General features: G+C 55.7%; 3 protein-coding genes across 3 annotated transcripts; all 3 read right to left on the bottom strand.

Moving 5' to 3' along the window:
* Window positions 1-1,731: 1,731 nt before the first annotated feature.
* Window positions 1,732-3,941, bottom strand: LOC309976408 (tigger transposable element-derived protein 1-like; the record flags this gene model as incomplete). The annotated part of the gene is made up of 2 exons (XM_082861972.1): window positions 1,732-3,468; window positions 3,933-3,941. 2 exons carry the CDS (start codon window positions 3,939-3,941, stop codon window positions 1,732-1,734), a joined length of 1,746 nt encoding a protein of 581 aa, XP_082718098.1.
* A 1,493-nt stretch (window positions 3,942-5,434) lies between these two features.
* On the bottom strand, window positions 5,435-13,184 carry LOC309976407 (tigger transposable element-derived protein 1-like). The gene is made up of 4 exons (XM_082861971.1): window positions 13,099-13,184; window positions 10,807-11,264; window positions 7,788-7,867; window positions 5,435-7,358 (listed from the first exon to the last, which is right to left on the bottom strand). The coding sequence occupies exons 2-4, from the start codon at window positions 11,204-11,206 to the stop codon at window positions 5,541-5,543; spliced, it is 2,298 nt and encodes a 765-aa protein (XP_082718097.1). The 5' UTR covers window positions 11,207-11,264; window positions 13,099-13,184; the 3' UTR covers window positions 5,435-5,540.
* Window positions 13,185-15,427: 2,243 nt separating this feature from the next.
* On the bottom strand, window positions 15,428-20,520 carry LOC309976406 (tigger transposable element-derived protein 1-like; the record flags this gene model as incomplete). The annotated part of the gene is made up of 2 exons (XM_082861970.1): window positions 19,925-20,520; window positions 15,428-17,283 (listed from the first exon to the last, which is right to left on the bottom strand). The coding sequence occupies exon 2, from the start codon at window positions 17,237-17,239 to the stop codon at window positions 15,428-15,430; it is 1,812 nt and encodes a 603-aa protein (XP_082718096.1). The 5' UTR covers window positions 17,240-17,283; window positions 19,925-20,520.
* Between the last annotated feature and the right edge of the window lie 1,580 nt (window positions 20,521-22,100).

The raw sequence follows: 22,100 nt of genomic DNA, 5'->3' as shown, positions 1-22,100 counted from the left end.
CCCGAAGGGCCCCCAGCGGCCCGGAGCCCGGCTCCGCCCCCAGCGCCCGGGGCCCGGCTCCGCGCCCGGAGCCCGGCTCCGCCCCCAGCGCCCGGGGCCCGGCTCCGCCCCCAGCGCCCGGGGACTGGGTCCCGCTCCGGCCTCAGCGCCCGGGGCCCGGTTCCGCGCCCAGCACCCCTGGAAAACACCCCGTGTCCAGCCAGACCCCAGCCAGGAAGAGAAGACCCGTGTACAGCCTTAACGTGATTAATATGCCCAGAAGTGTCCTTTAAAGTCAGTGTCTCCTCTGGCTCTGATTCTACACCGAACGGTGCAGATAGCCAAGCAGGAGCAGACCAGCATCCCTGGTCAGGTACACCCACAGTGGCCACCCCCAGGACAGCCTAGAGCTACGGGTACCCACGATGGCCCAAGAGTTGGGGCGGATGCAAGAGGTCCAGCCAGCAGGGAGTGCTTGCTTTGTGCATGGGATCAGAGGTCGGCTCTGGGCATACCTCAGTCAGGTGTACACTGGGGTGTATGGACAGCAGATGGGAGATGTGAGGGCACCTGGGCTCCCCAGCAAAACCTTCAGGCCAAATTTAGCCCCCAACCAATCTCCCGGGCTAGCCCGCCCGCCCCCCTGCCCCCCACCTCCTGCAGAAGGAAGGCAGGCTCAGGGAAGGCTTCCTCTAACAGGGCCCCTTGGCTGGAGACAGGGACCACTCACCTGAGGACCCGTGCGTCCTGCAGTAAGGCCAACCCTACCCCAAAACCCACATCCTTACCCCTCCTTCTGTGGGGCATCGTGTGCCTCCCAGTCTTCCCACATGGCATCCGGGGCCTTGTCTCCAAATGCCACCACTGCCTGGAATGAGCCCGTGTCCACGGGAAGAAGAGTCAAAGGGGCATGGCAGGAGTCAAACGGAAACTGGTGGAGAGAGGGAGCAGCAGAGGAGAGAGACAAGAAGAGAGGGAGAGTTAGCAGCAGGCCTGCAGCCGGGCCTGCAGCCGTGAGGACGCCCGCGCCGGGGCCGGGGAGCCTGGCGAATGTGCTGCCTCACCAGCTCACCCACAACGGGCTGTAGTCTCTCCTCCCGCCCCCCCTGCCCCCCGGCCAGTCAGCAGGGGCACAGCATCATTTCAGAGGACAGAATAAGATGACAAGACGCATCCAGTGTCCCGGGAGAACAGAGATGGGAGGTGTGTGGCCGGACACTCCTCCCACCCAGGCCCACTCTCTGGATCCCTGAGTCTCTTTGGGTGCTCATCCGGGGTCAGCCTTTGCCGCCTGCAGGTCCTGAAGCCCAGCTGAAGGGTGAGCGGGCCATAAAACAAGCAGAACCCCTCTCTGAACCCCTCTCAGCTCCGTGAGCCCCAGCTCTGAATACAGGAAGAGCTCAGCGCAGTGAGCAAGGTGGCAGGAATGCCGCGCCAGGGGTGCTACCCGGTGATTCCGGCTTCCTCATGGGCTTCCACTAGGAAACCGAGGATGCACTGCTCCAAAAGGGCCCAGGATGCAATAAAGTCACTTGAGAATTCATCAAGGCTTCTAAAACCATATATTTGAGAAGTTCACTTGAGACACTAAATTATCTGCTGACAGAAAAACATTTGAGGGATTAATATAATGAAATGGAAACATGCAGACCAGTGTCACTTCCATGTGAAAGATGGGGAGGGAGGACACCCTCTCCCCAACAAAGTCCGGAGGCCTCAGAACTCCCAACACCCCCTCCCCCTCAGCACACACTATTTGGGGCCTCTCTTCTCCTTGAAGAGCTCCCGATAGCAGCTGATCACGTTGTTCACGCCCCGGCAGACGCGGAGGCTGCGCTCCAGGTTGGGATCATTGTCCCTGACGATCTGCAGGCCAGCATCGAAATGTGCTAGGGCCTTGGCCAGGTGCCTGGCCGTGAGCTGGCGGGAAGCCGTCGAGCTGTCCTCACCCTCCTCCCCGGCTGCCGGCCCCTGCTCCAGCCCCACCAGCTCCTCGTTGGACAGGTCTGTGCCCTGGCTCTGCAGCAGCTCAGCCACATCCGCCTCCGCCACCTCCCCGAAACCCAAGCCGTGCGCCAGCGCCACGACGTCCTTCCTGATCTGCGGGAGGGCCTCCCCGGGTCGGGGGCTGGCGTCGTGCTGGAGGCACTCGGGCCACAGCTTCCTCCAACCCCGGTTCAACGTCGCGGGCGGAACCTCCTCCCAGGACTCGAAGATGTTGTGCACAGCGTCCAGGATGCTATAGTCCCGCCAGAAGTCCGAGGCCGCTGACCGCTCGCCAGCGCCTCCCGCCCTCGCCGCCAAGAGGCGGAAGACCCTCCGCAGGTAGCAGGCCTTGAACGTGGCGACCACGTCCTGGGTCATGGGCTGGATGAGGGCCGTGGTGTCCTTGGGCAGGTACTCCACGCGCACGTGGTCGGAGAGGTCGTCCAGGTTCCCTGGGCGGCCGGGAGTGCTGTCCAGGACGAGCAGAGCTTTATACGGGAGCCCGTGCCGGGCGCAGTACCTCTCCACAGCGGGGCAGAAGAAGTGCACGAACCACTCCTGGAAGAGGCTCACAGTGACCCAGGCCTTCCTGTGCGAGCGCCACAGCACGGGCAGGTTGGGCTTGGAGAAGCCCCGGAGGGCGCGCGGGTTCTCTGAGGGGTACACCAGCAGCGGCTTCAGCTTGAAGTCGCCGGCGGCGTTGCTGCCGAGCAGCAGGGTCAGGAGATCTTGGGCGGCTGTGAACCCGGGGCCTGGCTTCTCCGCCATGGAAGGGCCCGTCCTGCCCGGCAGCCGCCTCCAGAAGAGCCGGGTCTCGTCCACGTTGAACACCTGCCGGGCCGTGTAGCCGCCCTGCCGGATCACCCTCCGCAGCAGCGCCGGATACCTGCGCGCAGCCTCTGCGTCTGCGCGCGCCGCCTCGCCTCCGGCCCCGAGGCTGCGCAGCCCGTGCCGCGCCTTGAAGCGCGCGAACCAGCCGCGGCTGGCGCCGAAAGTCTCCGCCTCGGAGCCCTCACCCTGCGCCCGCTTGAGCTCCTCAAACAGGCTGCGGGCCTTCTCCTGGACGAGCACCACGCTGACCGGCACGTCACGCCGGTTCTGGTCCTCGATCCACACGCTCAGCAGCCGCTCCATGTTCTCCATCACCAGGCTGCGGCTGCGCGTCAGCTTACCGGCCGCGTGCGGGGTGGCCGCCTGGGAACTCGCTCGGATCTTGTCCTTGTTGTCACGAATGGTGGCCACAGTGGAGGTGGAGAGACCCAGTGCCCTCCCGATTCGGCTGAGCTTCTCTCCGGCTTCGAAGCGCCGCAGTACCTCCAGCTTCACCTGCAGGTTGACGGCCTTTCGGTCCCGCTTGGCACTTGGGCGCTGGCCCGCCCTCGGCGGCCTCTTCAGGGGGGGCTTCGGGCCCGCATCACTCTCTCCGGACACCACAACAGAATATTTATGTTCCCGCCCTGAGCCCGCTGATTTCAGGGCCGCTGCCGCCCCAGCCCTGACCCGCTGTAAAATGGGGAGACAACGTTTACCGGTGGGAAGTGCTGACGGGCCTGGGGAAAACCCTTAGAGGTCCCCGACTAGTCTCTCTTTAGGTGGGAGATTCGGGGCCACATCCGGCCACTCGATGAGTTCTGGCCCCGTGGACTAAATAAACTCCACCCCCAGGATTGCAGCAAGCCTCTGAAAACCCTCTACCACTTTCCTTCCACTCTTCCACTTTTTTCTGAAAACCCTCTACCACTTTTCCCCGCTGACACCACCATCCCCGGTCACCTACTCGCCGGCCTCCTGAAGCATCCAGGGTGGCGTAATACACCACAAACTGATGTCAGACCAAATACAGAACCCAGAAATTACCAGCACGTCATAGCCGGGCCCAGGCACGGGCAGCCAGAGTGTATAAACCTCAGCTCAGAGCTTGGTGGCAACCCGGGAAAGCAGAGGAGCGAGCTGTCCATGGAGCCAACACGCTTCATGGCCCCGAGCTCGCAAGACCTTGAGCAATGTCATTAATTAAGGGTGTCAGGACTCAAGGTTTTTGTTTTGTGTGTTGTTTTGATTTTTCGGTTGGTTTGGCCAAGCCGCGCGGCATGGGGGATCTTAGTTCTCCAGCCAGGGATCGGACCAGTGCCCCCTGCCGTGGAAGAGCGGAGTCCTAACCACTGGACCACCAGGGGAGTCCCTGTTTTTGGTTTTTTTAATGAAGGAAATACTTGTGCAGGGTTCAATTACCCAGACGGGCTCCTGGAGAACCCGGCGAGGGGCAGGCCTGCCTCCAGCCTTGGGGCCCCGAGGTGGCCAAGGAGACCCACTTCCCAGTGTCCTTCCACCGGGGGCTGGGCCAAGCACCTTGTTTCTTCCAGGAGCAGCATCTCTCAGAGCCCAGCTCTACACTCTCGACTGGTGATGGGAGTTTGACGGTAAAGCAGCCCTGGGTGTTCTCTGAGAGTTGCCGGCAGGACACCGGCTGAGCCAGACTTGGGCAGATCTAGGCAGCGCCACCGCAGGCGTTCCCAGGCCTCGCAGTGTCTCAGGAAGACCCGGAATGGCAGTCAAGGGCGGGAAAGGCCAGGGTGTGGCCCACTCTGCCCCTCACCTGCAGGAGACCCCAGCCACGCTCCTTGGCTGGTCTGCCCTCCTTCCCACGTGTGAGCAAGCCCCTCTGTCCTCCTGGGGAAGCCCCTGGGTTGCCCACCCCCTGGGTTGCCCACCAGGATCAAAGACACGCAGGCACCCCGTGACACAGAGATAAGCTTTGGCCCCTGTGTCTTGAGGCCACCCAGAGGACAGGCAGGCCCAGGGGCAGAGGAGCCAGAGGGGCAGCAGCCAAGATGAGGGTGTGTGTTCTGGGACGAGAAACCAACAGCGGCCCACATTCCCTAGCGGGGCTGGGCACATGACTCCAAGAGAGCCACTAAAAAGAAAGGCGGAGCTGCCTGTGCCACTGGAAGGGACCTCAACACAAGACGAAGTGAAATCAGTGAGGTGCAGAGCGTTAATGGGCTTCCTTTGGAAATGTCTGTGTGCCCCGTTCATACACACGGCCATGTGTGTGAATTGCACGTGTGTACAGGAAAGAGGAAGGGTGTACGATGGGTGGCAGTGGCCATCCCCAGAGAGGAAGACTGGCTGTGGGGTTTCAACGTTATGTGCTTCTCTTAAGGTTTGAATTACTTTATAATGCATATACGTGTTTTATATACATTTAAAATTTTTCTTTAAAATGGGAGGATAAATAACGACCGCTGTATTTCTACCTCTGTGCAAGAGAGACTACAACTACAGTAAGTCCCCTACGTATGAACGAGTTCCGTTCTGAGAGCACGTTTGTAAGTCCAATGTGTTCGTAAGTCCAACGACGTTAGCCTAGGTACCCAACTTACACAATCGGCTATACAGTACTGTACTGGAATAGGTTTATAATACTTTTCACACGAATAATACATAAATAACAAACAAACACAAAAAATAAAGAAAACATTTTTAATCTTACAGTACAGTACCTTGAAAAGTACCGTAGTACAGTACAACAGCTGGCATCCAGGGGCTGGCATCAAGGGAACAGGCAGGAAGAGTTACTGACTGGAGGAGGAAGAGGAGGTGGGAGATGGTAGGGCTGAAGGATCGTCAGCAGTAGGAGACGGAGGGCAAGCTGCAATTTCACTCACGCCTGACGTGGATGGCACAGGCTCTGGTTCCTTGCTGGATTTAATTCTATCCACCCTCTTGTAAAAACGATCCAGTGATGTCTGCGTAGTAGCTCTTTTTTTCTCGTCATAGATGACACGGTAGCACTGGATTGCATTCTGAACGGCTGCTGCAACCTTCGTGTACCGTTCTACATTCGGGTCCTGTGCCTCAAACACCAACAGCGCCTCCTCAAATAAAGAAAACCCCCTTGCCATTTCCTGCGTCGTGAATCTCTTCGGTTCTTCAGTTACTTCTTCTTCCTCCTGTCCCTCTTCATCCTTTCTCTGGGCCTCCAATTCCATCAGGTCTTCATTAGTGAGCTCCTCATGTTGCACAGCAAGGAGTTCAATGAAGTCGTCCTCTTGCAGATCTAGCTCCAGCTTTTCGCTGAGGGTCACTAAGTTGCTGAAGACCTCTTTGGACTCCTCATCCACCTTCTCAAATCCACGAAAATCGTGAACAAACTTCGGGCAAAGGTTCTTCCAAACCCCATTCATGGTGACGGCCGTAACCTCACTCCAGGCAAAGTCAATGTTTTTTATGGCCTTGTAGATGTTATAGTCCTTCCAAAATTGTCGCAAGGTTGTTCCTGATTCGTCACTCGCCTTTACTGCCTGACGAAAAGTGTGACGTAAGTAATATTTCTTGAAAGTCGCTATAACTCCCTGGTCCATAGGTTGGATGAGCGCCGTAGTATTCAGTGGCAGATGCACTACTTTGACGTTGGGATGAAAGTCGTCCATGAATGGGGGGTGGCCCGGAGCATTGTCGAGCAGCAAAAGAATGTTGAATGGGACGTCCTTCTCCAAGCAATATTTCTCTACCTCCGGGATAAAGTGGTGGAAAAACCAGTCCTGGAAAATGGCCTGTGTAACCCAGGCTTTGGGGTTACTCTTCCACACAACAGGAAGAGAGCCCTTGGCTATGTTTTTAAGGGCTCTTGGGTTCTCTGAGTGATAAACTAACAGAGGCTTCAGCTTCATATCACCAGAAGCATTGCCACCAAACAACAGCGTGAGCCTATCCTTTGATGCTTTATAGCCCGGCATCAACTTTTCCTCCTTACTGATGTAACTTCGGTCCGGCATCCTCTTCCAGTACAGTCCTGTCTCGTCCACATTAAACACCTGCTCAGGTAAATACGCGCCTTCATCGATAATTTCTCGAAGCGTTTCAGGAAATTCCCGGGCAGCTATTGTATCTGTACTCGCTGCCTTGTCACTCACTTTTACATTGTGAAGTTTGGCTCTAGCCTTGAACCGGTGAACCCAGCTACGGCTGGCATTAAAAGATTTGCCCTCTGATTCTTCGCCGTGTTTCTTCTTCAAGTCTTCATAAAGGCTCTTGGCTTTCTCTTGAATCAGCATTAAGCTGAGTGGGACTCGACGCTGACGCTGATCCTGCATCCACACACTGAGAAGTTTCTCCATCTCCTCCATCACTTTTCCACGCTTCTTTGTTATTATTGTGGACGTCATCGGCATAGCAGACTTCACATGTTCCATGATCTTGTCCTTGTTCTTCACGATTGAGCCGATGGTTGAACGATTCAGGTTATAAGAATGAGCGACGTCTACCATCTTTTCGCCTCGCTCCACTCTCTCAATTATTTTCACTTTTGTTTCCATCGTTATCGCGTGGCGCTTCTTAGCAGTACCAGCTACATCACCGCTGCTTTTACGCTTGCTTCCGGACATCCTGGGCTTGAAATAAAGATACTGTACTACTGTACTCTATACAGTACTGTAAAGCACACAAAAGCACAACCACTCGTAGAGGATGCACGCACATGACAATGTACGCCAGACACGTGAACTAACTTACGTGATTGGACATGCGAACGCATGTTCGCATCTTTGAAAGTTCGTAACTTGGAGGTTTGTGTGTAGGGGACTTACTGTACTCTGTATTCAAATGGTGTGAGCCTGGGGAGGCCCCATCCTCAGACCCAGGAGCTGGGAGAGGGTGATGGGCAGGTCCTGAGCCCAGCCTGAGGGCGAGGGGTGGTGGGGGTGGGGGCTGGGCACAGTTGCTGAATGTGACCCTCCACGGCCTGGGGTGAAGGGGGGGTGGGAGGCAGGCTGGGTCCCGCAGGATGTGGCATCTCTGACTTTGGAGGACTCACAGCTCACCTGAGCTCCATCCGTGAAGGGCTTGGCCGGCTCTGCCAGGTCTCCAAACCGTTGGTCCTCGGGAGGGGCCTGGGCCAGGGCTGAGGGGAAAGAGCAGTGTTAGTGTCTGCAGGCCCACCCTGGGGACAAAGGGGTGAGGCACCCAAGCCCATTAATCAATCAACATGTCCTACTGGCCAGACACTCTGAGCCAGATGACACACCGCTTGCCCTCTGATTCACAGAGAACACCGTACCCTGGCTGACAGGCAGCCCCTTCCGATGCACACACACATACGTACCTCAAGAACACACCCAAGGCCCCTGAAACCCAAGTCACTGAAACACCAAGGAGATAGTCATTAGAAGCTTCCTTCAGCTGCAGCTGGGTGGTCAGTAAAGGGCTGACTCAGCAGGCCTGAGCTGTCCAAACCCTCCACACTCCAAACCAAAGTCTGGCCCTTGACCTGCTCCTGGGAGGAGACCTCTAAGCCCTTGGAAGATTCTGCCTGATAAGAACATCTTTGTTTACCTAAGTTCTTGGGTCACACAGATAGTTCATGCTAACAATGTGACATGGTAGTAACCCTGGGCCACACTGTACAGGTCTGACCTCTGGCGGGAGTTCAGGCTGAGTAACTAAGGTCAGTCATGTTCCATAACTCGGTGACTGACCCCCAGTAAAAATGCTGGACGTCACTGCAGGCGAGCCCCCCAGTGGCAGCATCCTGTGCGTGTCGTCGCACATCACTGCTGTGGGAATTAAGCACGACCCACACGACTCCCACAGGAAAGGACACCCGGAATCTCGTGCCTGGTATCTCCCAGACTAGGCACCTTTTTCCACCGCTGACTTTAATCTGTATCCTTTCACTGTAATAAACTACAACCACGAATATAATAGCCTTGTTGAATTCTGTGACTCCTAGCAAATCACTTGAGGCTAAGGGGGGTCTTTGGGACCCCCGAACACACAGCAACAGTGACAGCCAAGGAAGAGCTTGGGACATCATTCTGGTCTCCCTGATAGCATCAGAGCAGTCATCTCCAAAACCACCCAGAGAAAGCCAGGGCCAGGCCCTACCCTCTCCCATGTGGGGACATCGAAGCGGCCAGCAACAGGCTGAGAGCAGGTAAGGGTACGGAGCGAAGGCAGGAGTTTCCGTGTAAACATGAGACCATGTGGCTTCAGGGCTGAGTGGACATAACCATGCATGCCCCAGAGGATCCTCGAGAGCACCAGGCCTAAGTCCGTTCAGTGCCAGCAGGCTGCTTTGCCAACGTCCACACTCTTACGATGCAAAATCTCTTTTAACAGTGTGCATCACCTAAGCATCCGTTCCATGGGAAGCTGGGAACTGGTACAGTTCCCTAAGAACAGTCCCCTAAGACGACAAACGCTGCCCATGGCTCAGAGAGCAGCCCAGCACGACAGCCAGACACCCTGGGAGGACTGTGGACCCATGCGTACAAGGTGTCTCACCTGCACCTCACATTCATGCCTGGGTGAAAACCAGTCGTGCATTATCAAGGGTTTCTTTAGCAGCAGCTAGATCCAGTTTGCAGTTTTTCCAACATGTGCAGAACCAGCTGCATGCTGTCCCCCTGGGAGACCCCAGCACCATCCAGCAGCAGCCCCACCTCCCAGCCCCTCCTTTGAGTCTCTAACTGTCATAATTCCGACCTCTTCCCGGAGCAGACACAGTTCCCTGCAGTTCCTACCGCCATGACACCTTAGAGTTCTTTCTGTACTTTTTCACTCCTTCAATGCCTAGGTTACACTCTCTACATTAAGTCCCCTCTCTTAAAACAAGTGGTGTGTTAGCAGTTCCTCAAAAGGCCAGAGTTACCGTGTGATCCAGCAATTCCACTCCTAGGTATATAACCAAGAGAATAAAGTATACGTAAGTTCACGTCAGCATTAATCGTAACAGCCAAAAGGTACAAACAACCCAAATAACCGTAACAGATAAATGAATAAACAGAATGTGGTATAACCACACAACGGAATATGACTAGGCATAAAGATGAGTGACGTACTACACTGTGGATGAACGCTGGAAACATGACACTTGATGAAAGCAGCCCATCATAAAAAGCCATGTATGACTCCAGCAAATGTATGATACCATTCAATAAAACGTCCAGAATAAGGAAGTGTACAGAGACACAAAGCAGGTTGCTGGCTGCCAAGGCACTAGGAAAGGGAAGAATGGGGAGTAGCTGCTGGCGGGTACGGAGTTTATTTGAAGGTGATGACATTAGACGTGGGTGATGGTTGTACAAACCTGTGACTATACTAAAACCCACTAAGTGTACAATTTTTTGATTATGTGGGTTAGAGCCTAATAAAGCTGGGGTTTTGTTTGCTTGTTTAAGTGTTATGGTTTCCACCCCTCGATACAAGGGGCCAAGCAGGCAAAAGGAACTGCACAAATACACGAGTAAATAAGTAAACACACGCCAGGGTGGACTGAGGTGGTAACCAACCATCTCTCCTCCCTGCTGCACAGCTGTCACCTCCTCACAGGTGCGGAAGCACACGTCCAAGGTGAAGACACCACACAGCACGAACTGCAAAGCCACCCCTGGCCGGGCCGACCTCTGTGCCCACCTCCTCTTGCCTCCACCCCCTCTAGAGAAAGAAAGACACCCTACTTGTGATTGGAGGTCTCACTGTCCCAACTCTCAAACCAGACTGGGCTCCAACAGGCCAAGGACCTTGCCTCTCTCCCTTCCCTGCTGGACCCACAGGGCCTGCCACATGGCACGCACTCCGTGACTTTGTCAGGAAGGAGAAAATGAAGAGAAAGAAGGCCAGTGCACCTGAGCAGGGGAAATGCTACGCCAACCCCAGGCTCACGCCTCTGGGAGGCTAAGAGTCTAGAAAAGTCTCCAAACATGTCACAGCTTCTGAGTCTTCTTCCCAGAGATGAGGACACAGGGCCTGGGCAGAGCGGGCAGGCACTCAGGACCCGGCGTCATGAGTTGTGTCCCCCTGCACTTTCCCTGCCCCCAAGCCCAGTCCCCCGTGGCTCACCAGTCTCCTGCAACATCTGAGCGAGGTCCTCCACGAGTGCCACAGCCTCCTCGCCACTCTCGGGGCACTGGGACTCCACCCAGACCCGGGTGTCAGGTGGCAGCACGCCCAGGAACTGCTCCAGCACCAGCAGCTCCAGCATCTGCTCCTTGGAGTGCACCTCGGGCCGCAGCCACTGGCGGCACAGCTCCCGGAGCCGGGCCAGCGCCTCGCGGGGCCCTGCTGCCTCCTCATAGCGGAAGCTCCGGAAGCACTGCCGGGGGTCCCTACCAAGCCCAGGCAACAGGGTTTGGGGCTGAGGCTTGAAGAACGGTTCAGGATCCCACAGGGCGGCCTCATCCTCCTCCATCTTGATGATCACGAGCTCTTCCTGACCGATGGGTGCTGGGTCGGCTGCCATGGCGAAACCTGGGGAAGCTGGCCTCTCTGCCTTCACTCAGGCCACACACACCGTCTTCCTGGGACACACACCCAACCAATCAGGGCCATGGGCCACCCACACCCCTCCACCGACTCATAGCCTGCAAGGTCACTTGCTGTGGCGGAAACTGTCCCCACACCTGGCCAGCTGACAACCTGGCAGGGGGACACCTCCAGCTTCGACCTCCCTATCTGTGCCCTCAAGAGGATGCCTCACACTGGGAATTTGGTCAGGACAGTGAGGGAGCGCTTCCTGCAGGGAAGCCTTCAGGAGTTCAGGCCAGACTGGGCCAGTAGGAGGGCTGCTCCTGGGGATGGGGCGTGGACGTGTCCAGTGTCTCAGGGGTGGAGAGAAACCCATCAGCAGCCAAGCAGAGGTGCTGGCGGGAACTAGCAGAGACTCAGTGCCCAGGGAGGGTCCGTGCAAGTGAAGGATGCAGTCTGTGGGGCACTAGAAAGAGTGATGTGGGGGACAGGCTGGAAGGCCAAGATGGTAGTGGGGACGGCTGCAGTGCAGCCGCACAGGGAGAACAAGAGCTGGTTCCTACACTGGAAGGACTTCCTTCCCTCATGGCACAATCCTATGGGGCCTGAGAGGCTCGGCCCAACTCAACTAGGCAAGGTCAACAATGGACAGTGAGAGAGACGTCCACGCTACAGTGCTAAACAAGAAAGTAAGCTGTGGTCCTCCTCAATTGACTAATGTTAAATTTCCCACTAATGTTAAAATTTCAAAACAAAAAACAGGAGCTACTGCTACAAGTGTTCAGAAAAGGATCCTGAAAACCAGCAACGCCTCAGCTGGCAATTCTGGAGAAAGGAACTAGGGGAGGACATCTGCTTTTTCTTTTGTAATGTCTGCAGAGCACCTGAATTTTTCTGCCAACGGCCATTTGCTACCACTGTAACTTCAGAAAAGACCACAGATTGGGACTTCTTCCCTGATGGTCCAGTGGTTAAGAATCTGCCTTCCAATGCAAGGGGTGTGGGTTCAATGCCCCGTCCGGGAACTAAGAACCCACATGCCGCGGGACAAGTAAGCCTGCGCGCCACAACTACTGAGCATGCGAGCCGCAACTAGAGAGAAGCCCGCGCGCAACGAGAAGCCCACGCGCCGCAATGAAGATCCCGCGTGCCGCAACTGAGACCCGACACAGCCAAAAAGAAAAATAAACAAATAAGTATTTAAGAAAAAAGAACACAGATCATTTTCAATGCCAATGCACGTCTTTAAAGCATTGGTCAGGGCTCCCCTGAACCAGGCCGCTCCATCCAACAGCCCCCAACCCCCGGCTCTCACCCCCAAGTACCCTGAGATGACAGCTAAAGTGGAGGACGGTCTACGTAGCGGAATCAGCAAATGCGAAGGCTGTGTGGCCTGGGCGAACTTGCACAGCCTTCGGCCAGGGAAGGATCTGGATTTAATCCCCCTGTGCGGGGAGCGTCCCCCCACCCCGCCCGCACTCTCACTTTATAGAGGGACGCACGCAGGTGCAGCAGGAGCAAAGAGGTGGTCTGAGCTGCAGAAATCCAGGAAGACTTTCCAGGGGAGGTGAGTTTAGGGGGAGCTGGGTGGAAAGGTGGACAGAAGCCCAGGAATTCCGCCGAGAAAGGGACTAGCGCGGGTGCACGTGCACGACCCCCGAGGCGTGGCGAGAGCCCAGCTCGGCCCAGAATCACTTCCGGTGCAGGCCCAGCCCCGCCGGACTCCATGTCCCAGCAGCCCACGCGCCGCCCTTCCCCGTGGACTCGCCGGAGTCCTCGGAAAGCAGCTGGTGTTCCCCCGCCCCCCTTCTCCTGCCGCCCTCTGGCCAGCTGCACACCCTACCCCGGGCTTTTCCGAAGCCTCCACCGCGTCGCGCCCAGACTCACCGCCCCAGGAAGCCACGCGGACGGCGTCAAACGACACCGTGCTGGAACAAAGACCAACCACCCTGGGGCCCCAGGACCACGAGCTTCCGCCCGTCCCAAGGACTACTTCCGGTGCCTTGTGCCCACCCCGCCCCTTCCCTCCCTTCCCTAGCAACCACCCACCTCCCCACGACAGGCCAGCGCACGGAGGTGAAGGGGAGGTAACAGTATACTTTTGCAACTCTTTGGCGACGTCCGGCGCCCGGAAGTGGAACGTGCGCAAGCCCGGCCCTGTCCGCGAAGCCCTCTGGGAAATGTAGTCCTTGGCCCGCCACAGTAACAGCCCGGGTGACCTATAGACACTACATTTCCCAGAAGGCAGCGAGCACCAGCGCTCGGCGCCGCCGGGAAATGGAGTTCTTCAGGGGCCTGCAAGGGGGCGCCAGTGGTGCGACTGGCGGTGTCCCGGGTTCCGAGGTAAAGAGTTATGGAGCCAGATGGGCCCGTCCGCGCGTTGTCTCCGCCACGCCCTGTCCGCGCGACCTCAGATCCCCTCGCTATCCGTCCGCTCGACTGTGCCAGGTTGCCCCTCAGCTGCCTCTCTACTCCCGCCCGGCGGATGTGGCATTTCCTCCTACCTGGTCACCTGCCTCTTTCAGCTGCTGTGCCGCACTCCGCCTCCATCGAGGCTGCTCCTGCTTCCCCGTCCTCAGGGCTTCACCAGCCAAACCGTGCTGGGCCGTCTAAAACAGGCCCCTCTGTGATGCCTGGCATTTTGAAATGACCGGTTTCCAAAAGCTGGGGCAGCACCTCCCCAAAAAGCCTTCCCTATCATGTCCTCTCCTCTGACCCCAGCTAGGTTTAGGTCCCTCACAAGTCGCCCGTCATAGCCGTCGTCACACAGAATGTCACAGCCTTTGGACCGGCAGCTCCTGAAGCCAGTCTCTCCCACCCTGGTCTCCCCAACACCTAGCACATTACAAGTGCTTATAATTTGTGCAGTTTATTAATCCAGTCAGTCACCAGGCTCCTAAGAAAAGCTCTTCTACTTCTCCTTGCCATCCCTTTTGCCACTCTCCCCAAGAAAGCAAACAAGGGGCCTCATCTGACCTTCCTCCCAGGAAGGCTGGACCCTGGAACCCCTCCCTGGCCTCCGGCCCCTTTTACGTATTGACAGCAGGCCCAGCACTTCAAGTGTTAGCTGGGACAGAGGTAGAAGGAATCCTTTCTCCCAACTTTACTCTTGGCATGCGCGTGTGTGTGTCGCGCGCACACGTTCACGGACACATGCAGGTACCTGTGTCGAAAGGAGTCCAGGAGGCCAGGCAGCCCTGTCTCACCGCCTGTGGCTCACCTAGCTGGAGTACAAGAACTCCTTCCCTTGATGACTCTTGGGTTTTGGTGGCCCATATGGTATGTCTACAGAGTCAAGTGGATACCCCAGTGTGCTTGCTGTTACAATCTAGGGGGACAGGAGAACAAGCTGGAATGACGGAGATAACAAGACCGTCCAAGGAGCCAATCCATTGGAATTGGAGCCATGTTTCTAACCTTGGGGAGAGGCTGGGCTGCAGCCAATGTGCTGGGAGCTGACCCTGAGGTAGCCACTGAGCCCTCAAAAATGGCTGAGATTTTCCAAAGAGCTCTAGATCTGGGAGACCATCGAAGTGTCAGAAGGCTCAGCCTCAGAGGCTGGAGGGAAGCCAAGACAACCACGGCACAGAAACCCAGGGAAGAAAACATCTCCAAACCAAGGAAAGCCACACACGCCCATAGGCTCGGGCACAGGGAAGGTACCAGAAACCTCAGACAACACAAACCGTGGAAGCCAGAAAGAGTGAGGATGGCACGGAAGGTGAGCAAGGAGAGGAGGAAACCCCCACCTAGAGTTGGCTACGAAGAGTAACAACGGTGCACGGACAGGTCAGGGCTGGCAAATAGGAGAGGCTTGTCTCAACCCTGGCCCCTCACCACAAGGACTGCTACCCTGGTGGGCTGTGCTTGGCAACCGCTGTCCTACAGGGTGTGTCTCTGACACGGATGGGCACTCCTGGGTCCCGCAGCTCATCTGCCAATCAGAGAACACCACCCTCTGGTTCCCCAAGCCTGACACTCTGGGTGCCACTGTACAAAGATAGCAGTGCATGAGGTATGAGAACCATGGGTGAGAAGTGGCAGTGTCTACCCTCCAGAAACAAAGCTCATCTGAGGTCAGGCCCAAGCCCTAAATCACACAGGACAGCCAAAGAGGTCTGTCCTTCAGGGTCTGTGCCCTTGGCCACTTGCCCACCCTCTGTGGGCCCCACCTGGGGTGAGTGCAGGCTTTCTGCCAACTCCTTTGTTGCCACCATCATGGGGCCCCTTGAGGCCCCGCAACTGCCCGAGCCTGTCGCCTCCTTTCCCGCTGCAGCTCTCGGAGGTGGGCGAGGGCACAGTGGACACCCCGGGACACCCGCAGGCTGCGTTCCCGGTTGGGATCGTTCTCTATGAGGACTCGCAGGCCAGCAGCAAAGTGGGACAGTGCCTGGGCCAGGTGCTCAGGGCGCAGTGCACCCACACTTACTTCCTCAGTCTCCACACCCACCATGGCCTCCATGAGATCTGACTCTGGTCTTCTGGAGGCCAAGCCTTTCCCCGCCTCACAGGGCAGCCCAGAGTCACTGACACCCCCAACCTCCACCTCCTGGGGGATGCTGCGGGGCGAGGGCTCCCCATGGGCCTGCAGCAGGTGGGCAACATCGGCCTCAGCCACATCCCCGAGGCCTGCGTGGCTGGCTAGTGTCACAACGCTGTGACGGAGCTGGGGGAGGGCGTTGGGCTCGGGGGCACCAGCGGGCACGCACTCGGGCCACAGCTTCCTCCAGGCACTGTTCATGGTGGCAGGCTGCAGCTCTGCCCAGGCCTTAGCAATGTTGTCTACAGCGGTCATGACAGTATAGCTGCGCCAGAACTCCCGCACGGAGGGCCGGTCTGTACCCGCCGTCTCCTGGACCAGCTGGCTGAGCGTGCGGCGCAGATAATGGGCCTTGAAGGCGGCAATGACACCCTGGTTCATGGGCTGGATCAGGGCTGACGTGTTCTTGGGCAGGAACTCAACACGCACATGGGCTGAGAGGCCACCCAAGTGGACAGGGTGGCAGGGTGCGCTGTCCAGCAGCAGCAGAGCGCGGTGTGGGAGGCCATGGCTGGCACAGTAGCTTTCCACAGCTGGGCAGAAGCAGCCAGTAAACCACTCCTGGAAGATGCTAGGTGTCAACCAATCATTGCGGTTGGAGCGCCAGACCACAGGCAGGCTGGCCTTGGAGCAGCCCCTGAGGGCACGCGGGTTCTCCGAGGGGTACACCAGCAGGGGCTTCAGCTTGAAGTCACCAGCCGCATTGCCACCAAGCAGCAGGGTCAGGTGGTCCTTAGAGGCCTTGGGCCCAGGCCCAGCTGTCCCCTCCAGTGCCAGAAGCATGCGCTCAGGCAGCCGCTTCCAGAACAGGCCCGTCTCGTCCACGTTGAAGACCTGCCGTGGTGAGTAGCAGCCCTCCTCCAGAATGGCGCGCAGCACCATGGGGTAGCATGCGGCAGCCTGGGCATCGGCCACAGCCGGCTCATCCGTCAACAGCACGTTGTGGCGAACCTTGAAACGGGCAAACCAGCCATTGCTGGCCCCGAACGTCTCGGCCTGGGCGCCGCTGCCCTGCTCGTGCTGCAGCTGGGCAAAGAGCCGGCGCGCCTTGTCCTGGATAAGCAGCGTGCTGACAGGCAGGTTCTGCCGCTTCTGCTCCTCAATCCACAGGCTTAGGAGGCGTTCCATGCGGCCCATCAGCACACCCCGGCAGCGGGTCAGCTGGGTGGTGCTGACGGGCATGGCTGCCTGGGAATTGGCCCGGATCTTATCCTTGTTCACGCGGATCGAGGCAACCGTGGAGGTGGCCAGTCCCAGGGCCCGGGCGATCTGCGTCAGCTTCTCACCTTCCTCAAACCTCCGAAGCACCTCCAACTTCACATGCAGGGTGATGGACTTCCGGTCCCGCTTGGCACTGTGGCGGAGGCCAATCCCAAGGGGCGCCTTCCCCAGCACCTGCGGGTGGGGAGTTGTCTTCATGCCGCTTCCCCGAGCCATGCACCTCAACAAGCTCTCTCCCCACTGCCCGTCCACGGTAGCTGCTGCCATGCCCACGATGGCCTCTGGGCCTCTCCTGCTACGCCCGCCTCTGCCTGAAGAGGAGAACACATGGGCGTTAATATGTGAGTACATGAGAGTCTGGACCACTGCCTGGCCTTCCCATGCTCTGACCTAAGGCCCCCAGCCCTGCTGAGCACTGCCTCAGAGGCAGGCCCAGTCCCTTCTCTCCCTAACGCTAAAGACACTGCATACACACTTCCGAGCATACTTTGCGTGTAGATGAGCATTTCATTTAGTTTTAGCTTATGAGACCAAAAAAAGTGCTGTGGGGAGACTTTGTTCTTCCCCCAGAAAACCTCTTGCAACCACAAGGAGATGCAAAGAGAGTCTAGAAATCCTGACCCATCTCTCAGACACTGATGAGCAGAAGCATCTCCATGCTATTCAGAGACATGGAACATCAGTGTGGGAGACTGAATAATGGCTCCTAACCACACCCACATCCACATCCCAATCCCAGGAACCTATGAGTAAGTTTACCTTTCAGGGCAAAAGGGACACTGCAGGTGTGATTAAGTTAATAATCTTGAGAGGCGGAGATTATCCTGGATTATCCCAGCGGGCCCTAAACGTAATCAGAGGGATACTTGTAAGAGGACACAGAAGATTTCACTCACTCAGAAGGCAATGTGACCACTGAAGCCTAGAGCTTCCAGAAGGAACCAGCCCTGCCAATACCTTGATTTTAGCCCAGGAGCCCCATTTCAGATTTCAGACCTCCAAGACTCTAAGATAATAAATTTGTGTTGTTTTAAACCACTAAGTCGGGACTTCCCTGGTGGCGCAGTGGTTGAGAATCCGCCTGCCAACGCAGGGGACACTGGTTCGAGCCCTGTTCCGGGAAGATCCCACATGCCACGGAGCAACTAAGCCCACGCGCCACAACTACTGAGCCTGCGCTCTAGAGCCCGCGAGCCACAACTACTGAGCCCGCGCGCCTAGAGCCCGTGCTACGCAACAAGAGAAGTCACCGCAATGAGAAGTCCGCACACCGAAACGAAGGGTAGCCCCCGCTTGCCACAAGAGAAAGCCCGCATGCAGCAACGAAGACCCAACGCAGCCGAAAATAAACTAATTAATTAATTAATTTAAAAATAAATAAACCACTAAAGCTTGTAGTAATATGGTAAAGCAATCACAGGAAACTAACACAGAAGGTAACCTCCTTAACTCTTGCCACCACCGTGGAGTACCTGGGGATAGAGGAGGAAGGTGGTTCTCCACACAGCAGTCGGAATGATTCTCTAAGAACCAAGTCAGGGGGAATTCCCTGGCGGTCCAGCGGTTAGGACTCCGGTCTTCCACTGTAGGGGACACAGGTTCAATCCCTGGTCAGGGAACTAAGATCCCAGCAAGCCGCACGGCGCGGCAAAGAAAAAAAAGCAAACAAACAAAACAGTGGCTCCTCTGCTCAGAGCCCTCCCAGGCCTCCCACCTCTCTGAGTCAAAGCCACAATCATCACCAGCTTTGTCAAGGGCCTCCTTTGTCCTTTGTGTACTCCTGACCACATCCTCAGGGCACACTAAGGGCACTCCCGACCCAGGGGCCTTAGCTACTGTGGCTCTTTGGCCCACTGGGGGCCCTTCCCTGTAATCTGCATGGCTTATTCCCTCTTCTGCAGGTCTCTGCTCAAATGTAACCTAATCAGAGAGGCCCTCCCCACCTATATTTTATTATGCATCCATCACACGTTGCCTGAGGGCAGGAGCTGTACCTACTGAGCACTCTGTTGGGTCTCCAGGCCCAGGAAGAGAGCCTGGCACTTTGGAGGCATCCAACAGTCACTTGCTGACTGAATTATTTAATGAAGTATAGTGATGGAGGCAGGCTTCTCGCTTTGTCCCTTTTGCATTTCAAACCATGTGAAAGTAGCAGCACCTGATCAAAACAGTCAAAGTTTTTTTTTGAAGGAATGCGTGTGAAAAACAAGGACAGTACCTGACAGGTCTTTGTATTTTGGGAGTGTCTATGGCACCGAGGAAGAGTACCTTCAGGGATCCATGGGCTGCACCTGGCTTAAAGGGGAGGTGGGCATGGGGAAGGCTTCCTGCCTGGAAGGAGGCCCCAAATTCCGAACCACTCATGCGCCCATCCCTCCGTCTCCACATGCCTGCCTTCGCCTGCTCACCCACAATTTTTTTTTAATAGATTTATTTATTTATATATTTTTGGCAGCGTTGGGTCTTCGTAACTGTGCACGGCACGCGCTTTCTCTAGTTGCAGCCAGTGGGGTCTCCTCTTCGTTGAGGTGCGCGGGCTTCTCACTGCGGTGGCTTCTCTTTGTTGACGAGCATGGGCTCTAGGCGCGCGGGCTTCAGTAGTTGTGGCACGCGGGCTCAGTAGTTGTGGCACACGGGCTTAGCTGCTCCGCGGCATGTGGGATCTTCCCCGACCAGGGTTCGATTCCCAACCACTGCACCACCAGGTAAGTCCCTCACCCACAATTTTAAATTAAATTCATTCATTTTCACCCTTCCGCTCTAGAAAGTCCCCAAGCCCGCCCACGGGGAAGGCTCGAGACTACATTTCCCAGAAGGCCGCGGGGCCGCCGGAGGCCCCCGATTGGCCCCCTCGCGCGCGTCCGTTCCCTTCCCCCCACGGGAACCAAGGGTATAGGCGCCTCGGCCCCTTCCCCCCGGAGCCCGGGCTCCCGCGCGCCCGACCGCTCTCACCTCCGGACCGCGACGTAGGCCGGCTTCCTCAAGTGGGCCGACTGAGCTGCGGCCCCTCCCCATCTCCGGCTTCAGGCGCCGCTTCCCGGCGGCAGCCGAATCCAGCCTCCATCTTGTCGGCGGAGGCGGAGGTTGCCGGGTGACGGCTGGGATTGGAGGAGGCAGCGTGGGCCCCGCCCCCGACGGCGCTCTAGGTGCTGCGTCCAGTCACCCAGGGCCTACCGGGAAACGTAGTTCAGCGACGAGGCCGCCGAGCACAGAGTCCAGGCGGGGTCGCCCAAGGCCGCCTCTGCCCAAGGCCGGATTTCTCGCCTATTAAATTCTCTCTCCTGTCTTTCCTGCCATCTACTTTCGGTCTCTTTCTTTTCTTTCTTTTTTTTTTCTTCTTTCATAAAGTTTTTAATAACCTATAATTTTCTTACATGTACACTAGTAACCTTAAAAAGACAAATATTTACTACCAAATGTTAACTACTGTACAGTTTACAAAAACATATAATTTTAAGAATTTGGAATAATAAAGGGAAGGTACCTACTTCAAATGGATTAAATAAGAAAATTCCACTTTTTAAGAAATTTAACCAGGAAATGGGAACTTTCCAATTTCTCTAAAGGAACACCAAAACATTTTACTGAAGTCAGAGAACTTACTATTTTTGTTCAAGACTTCATCTCCATAGTTTTAAATAAACCCTAAAGAATATTTTCCAGTATATGTAAGGCCTCTACACAGAGCGCACGACTAGGGAAAAAAGGACTCCGTCAGAATGAGAAGCCATGAAGAACAGAGATATGTCTTGCTCACCTTTACATCTCCAGTTCCTACCACAGTGCCTGGCTCAAGGTGAAAATGCTTAAGCAATGGTTGCCGCTTCACACTGAACCAGGCAGATACATCTTTGGTCCAGTTTTCATTCCATATTAAGCATGACCTGAGCTGCAGTCCCAGTTCTTGGCCCTTGACCTTAAATTGAGTAAGGTAAGCCAATATACATACACTTCCTACATCAGCCTTCTGATAGGCTCCTCAGAACTGAATTATCACAGGTTGTGAATCTTCTCTTACGTGGTCTAATTCTCATTTCTTGAATAACATCAGTGTGCAAAAGTAATGCATTTTCGGGACTTCCCTGGTAGCGCAGTGGATAAGACTCCATGCTCCCAATGCAGGGGGCCTGTGTTCGATTCCTGGTCAGGGAACTAGATCCCACATGCATGCTGCAACTAAGAGCTCGCATGCCACAACTAAGGAGCCTGCCTGCCGCAACTAAGACCTGGTGAGACCAAATAAATAAATATTTTTTTTAAAAAGTAATGCATTTTCAGTGCAGTACAAGTATATTCATACGAGTAAGAATTGAATAAAGGCCTTACTTTTCCATGTTTTAAATAACAGATACATAGCATCTTATATTATGAGGTAATTAGCAATTTTTAGACACTGAACATAATACACTGTATTACAATGCAATGTGGTAGGCTTCCATTTTAGGAACAAAAATCAATTTCACACGAAAAAAGAGTTATTTTAAATTCACATAAAATACATTCAGAATAAGTCTAAAATGTTAGCATTAAGTAATGTAAAACAAACACAGAGGAGCTTTCTTTATTATTATTACTTTTATTTTGGCTATGGCAGGTCTTAGTTTTGGCATAGGGGATCTAGTTCCCTGGGATAGAACCTGGACTCCCTGCATTGGGAGCACGGAGTCTTAACCACTGTACTACCAGGGAAGTCCTTCCATATGGGTCTGATTTTTTATGAGCTTTGGATTTTTCTTCATTTGGACCTGATGAATAACCTTGGGCATTTTTTTCTTTCTGTGTTTCCGATTCAGTTCCTTTATCACTATTTTTTTTCTTTAAACTTTACTTCTACCTTTTGCATTTCTGTAGAGACCTCTCCTTCCCCCCCCCCCTTTTTCTTCGATTTATTTATTTTTGGCTGCGTTGGGTCTTCGTTGCTGCGCGCGCTTTCTCTAGTTGCGGCGAGCGGGGTCTGCTCTTCATTGCTGTGCGCGGGCTTCTCATTGCGGTGGCTTCTCTTGTTGCGGAGCACGGGCTCTAGGCGCGCGGGCTTCAGTAGTTGCGGCACGCGGGCTCAGTAGTTGTGGTTCGCGGGCTCTAGAGTGCAGGCTCAGTAGTTGTGGCGCATGGGCTTGGTTGCTACGCA

Source organism: Leucopleurus acutus (genome assembly GCF_964270905.1).
Source record: "Leucopleurus acutus genome assembly, chromosome: 20".
Classification (NCBI taxonomy): Eukaryota; Metazoa; Chordata; class Mammalia; order Artiodactyla; family Delphinidae; genus Leucopleurus; species Leucopleurus acutus.
This window is presented reverse-complemented; position numbering and strand designations above follow the sequence as displayed.

What these genes read in the sequence shown, in the direction of transcription:
- LOC309976407 (XM_082861971.1), bottom strand. Translation starts at nt 11,206, where the DNA reads ATGGCAGCCGACCCAGCACCCATCGGTCAGGAAGAGCTCGTGATCATC. An exon ending in TCAGATGTTGCAGGAGACTG is followed by an intron (nt 7,868 to 10,806) that starts GTGAGCCACGGG and finishes CTTTCCCCTCAG; the next exon opens with CCCTGGCCCAGGCCCCTCCC. An exon ending in CCTTCACGGATGGAGCTCAG is followed by an intron (nt 7,359 to 7,787) that starts GTGAGCTGTGAG and finishes CTTTATTTCAAG; the next exon opens with CCCAGGATGTCCGGAAGCAA.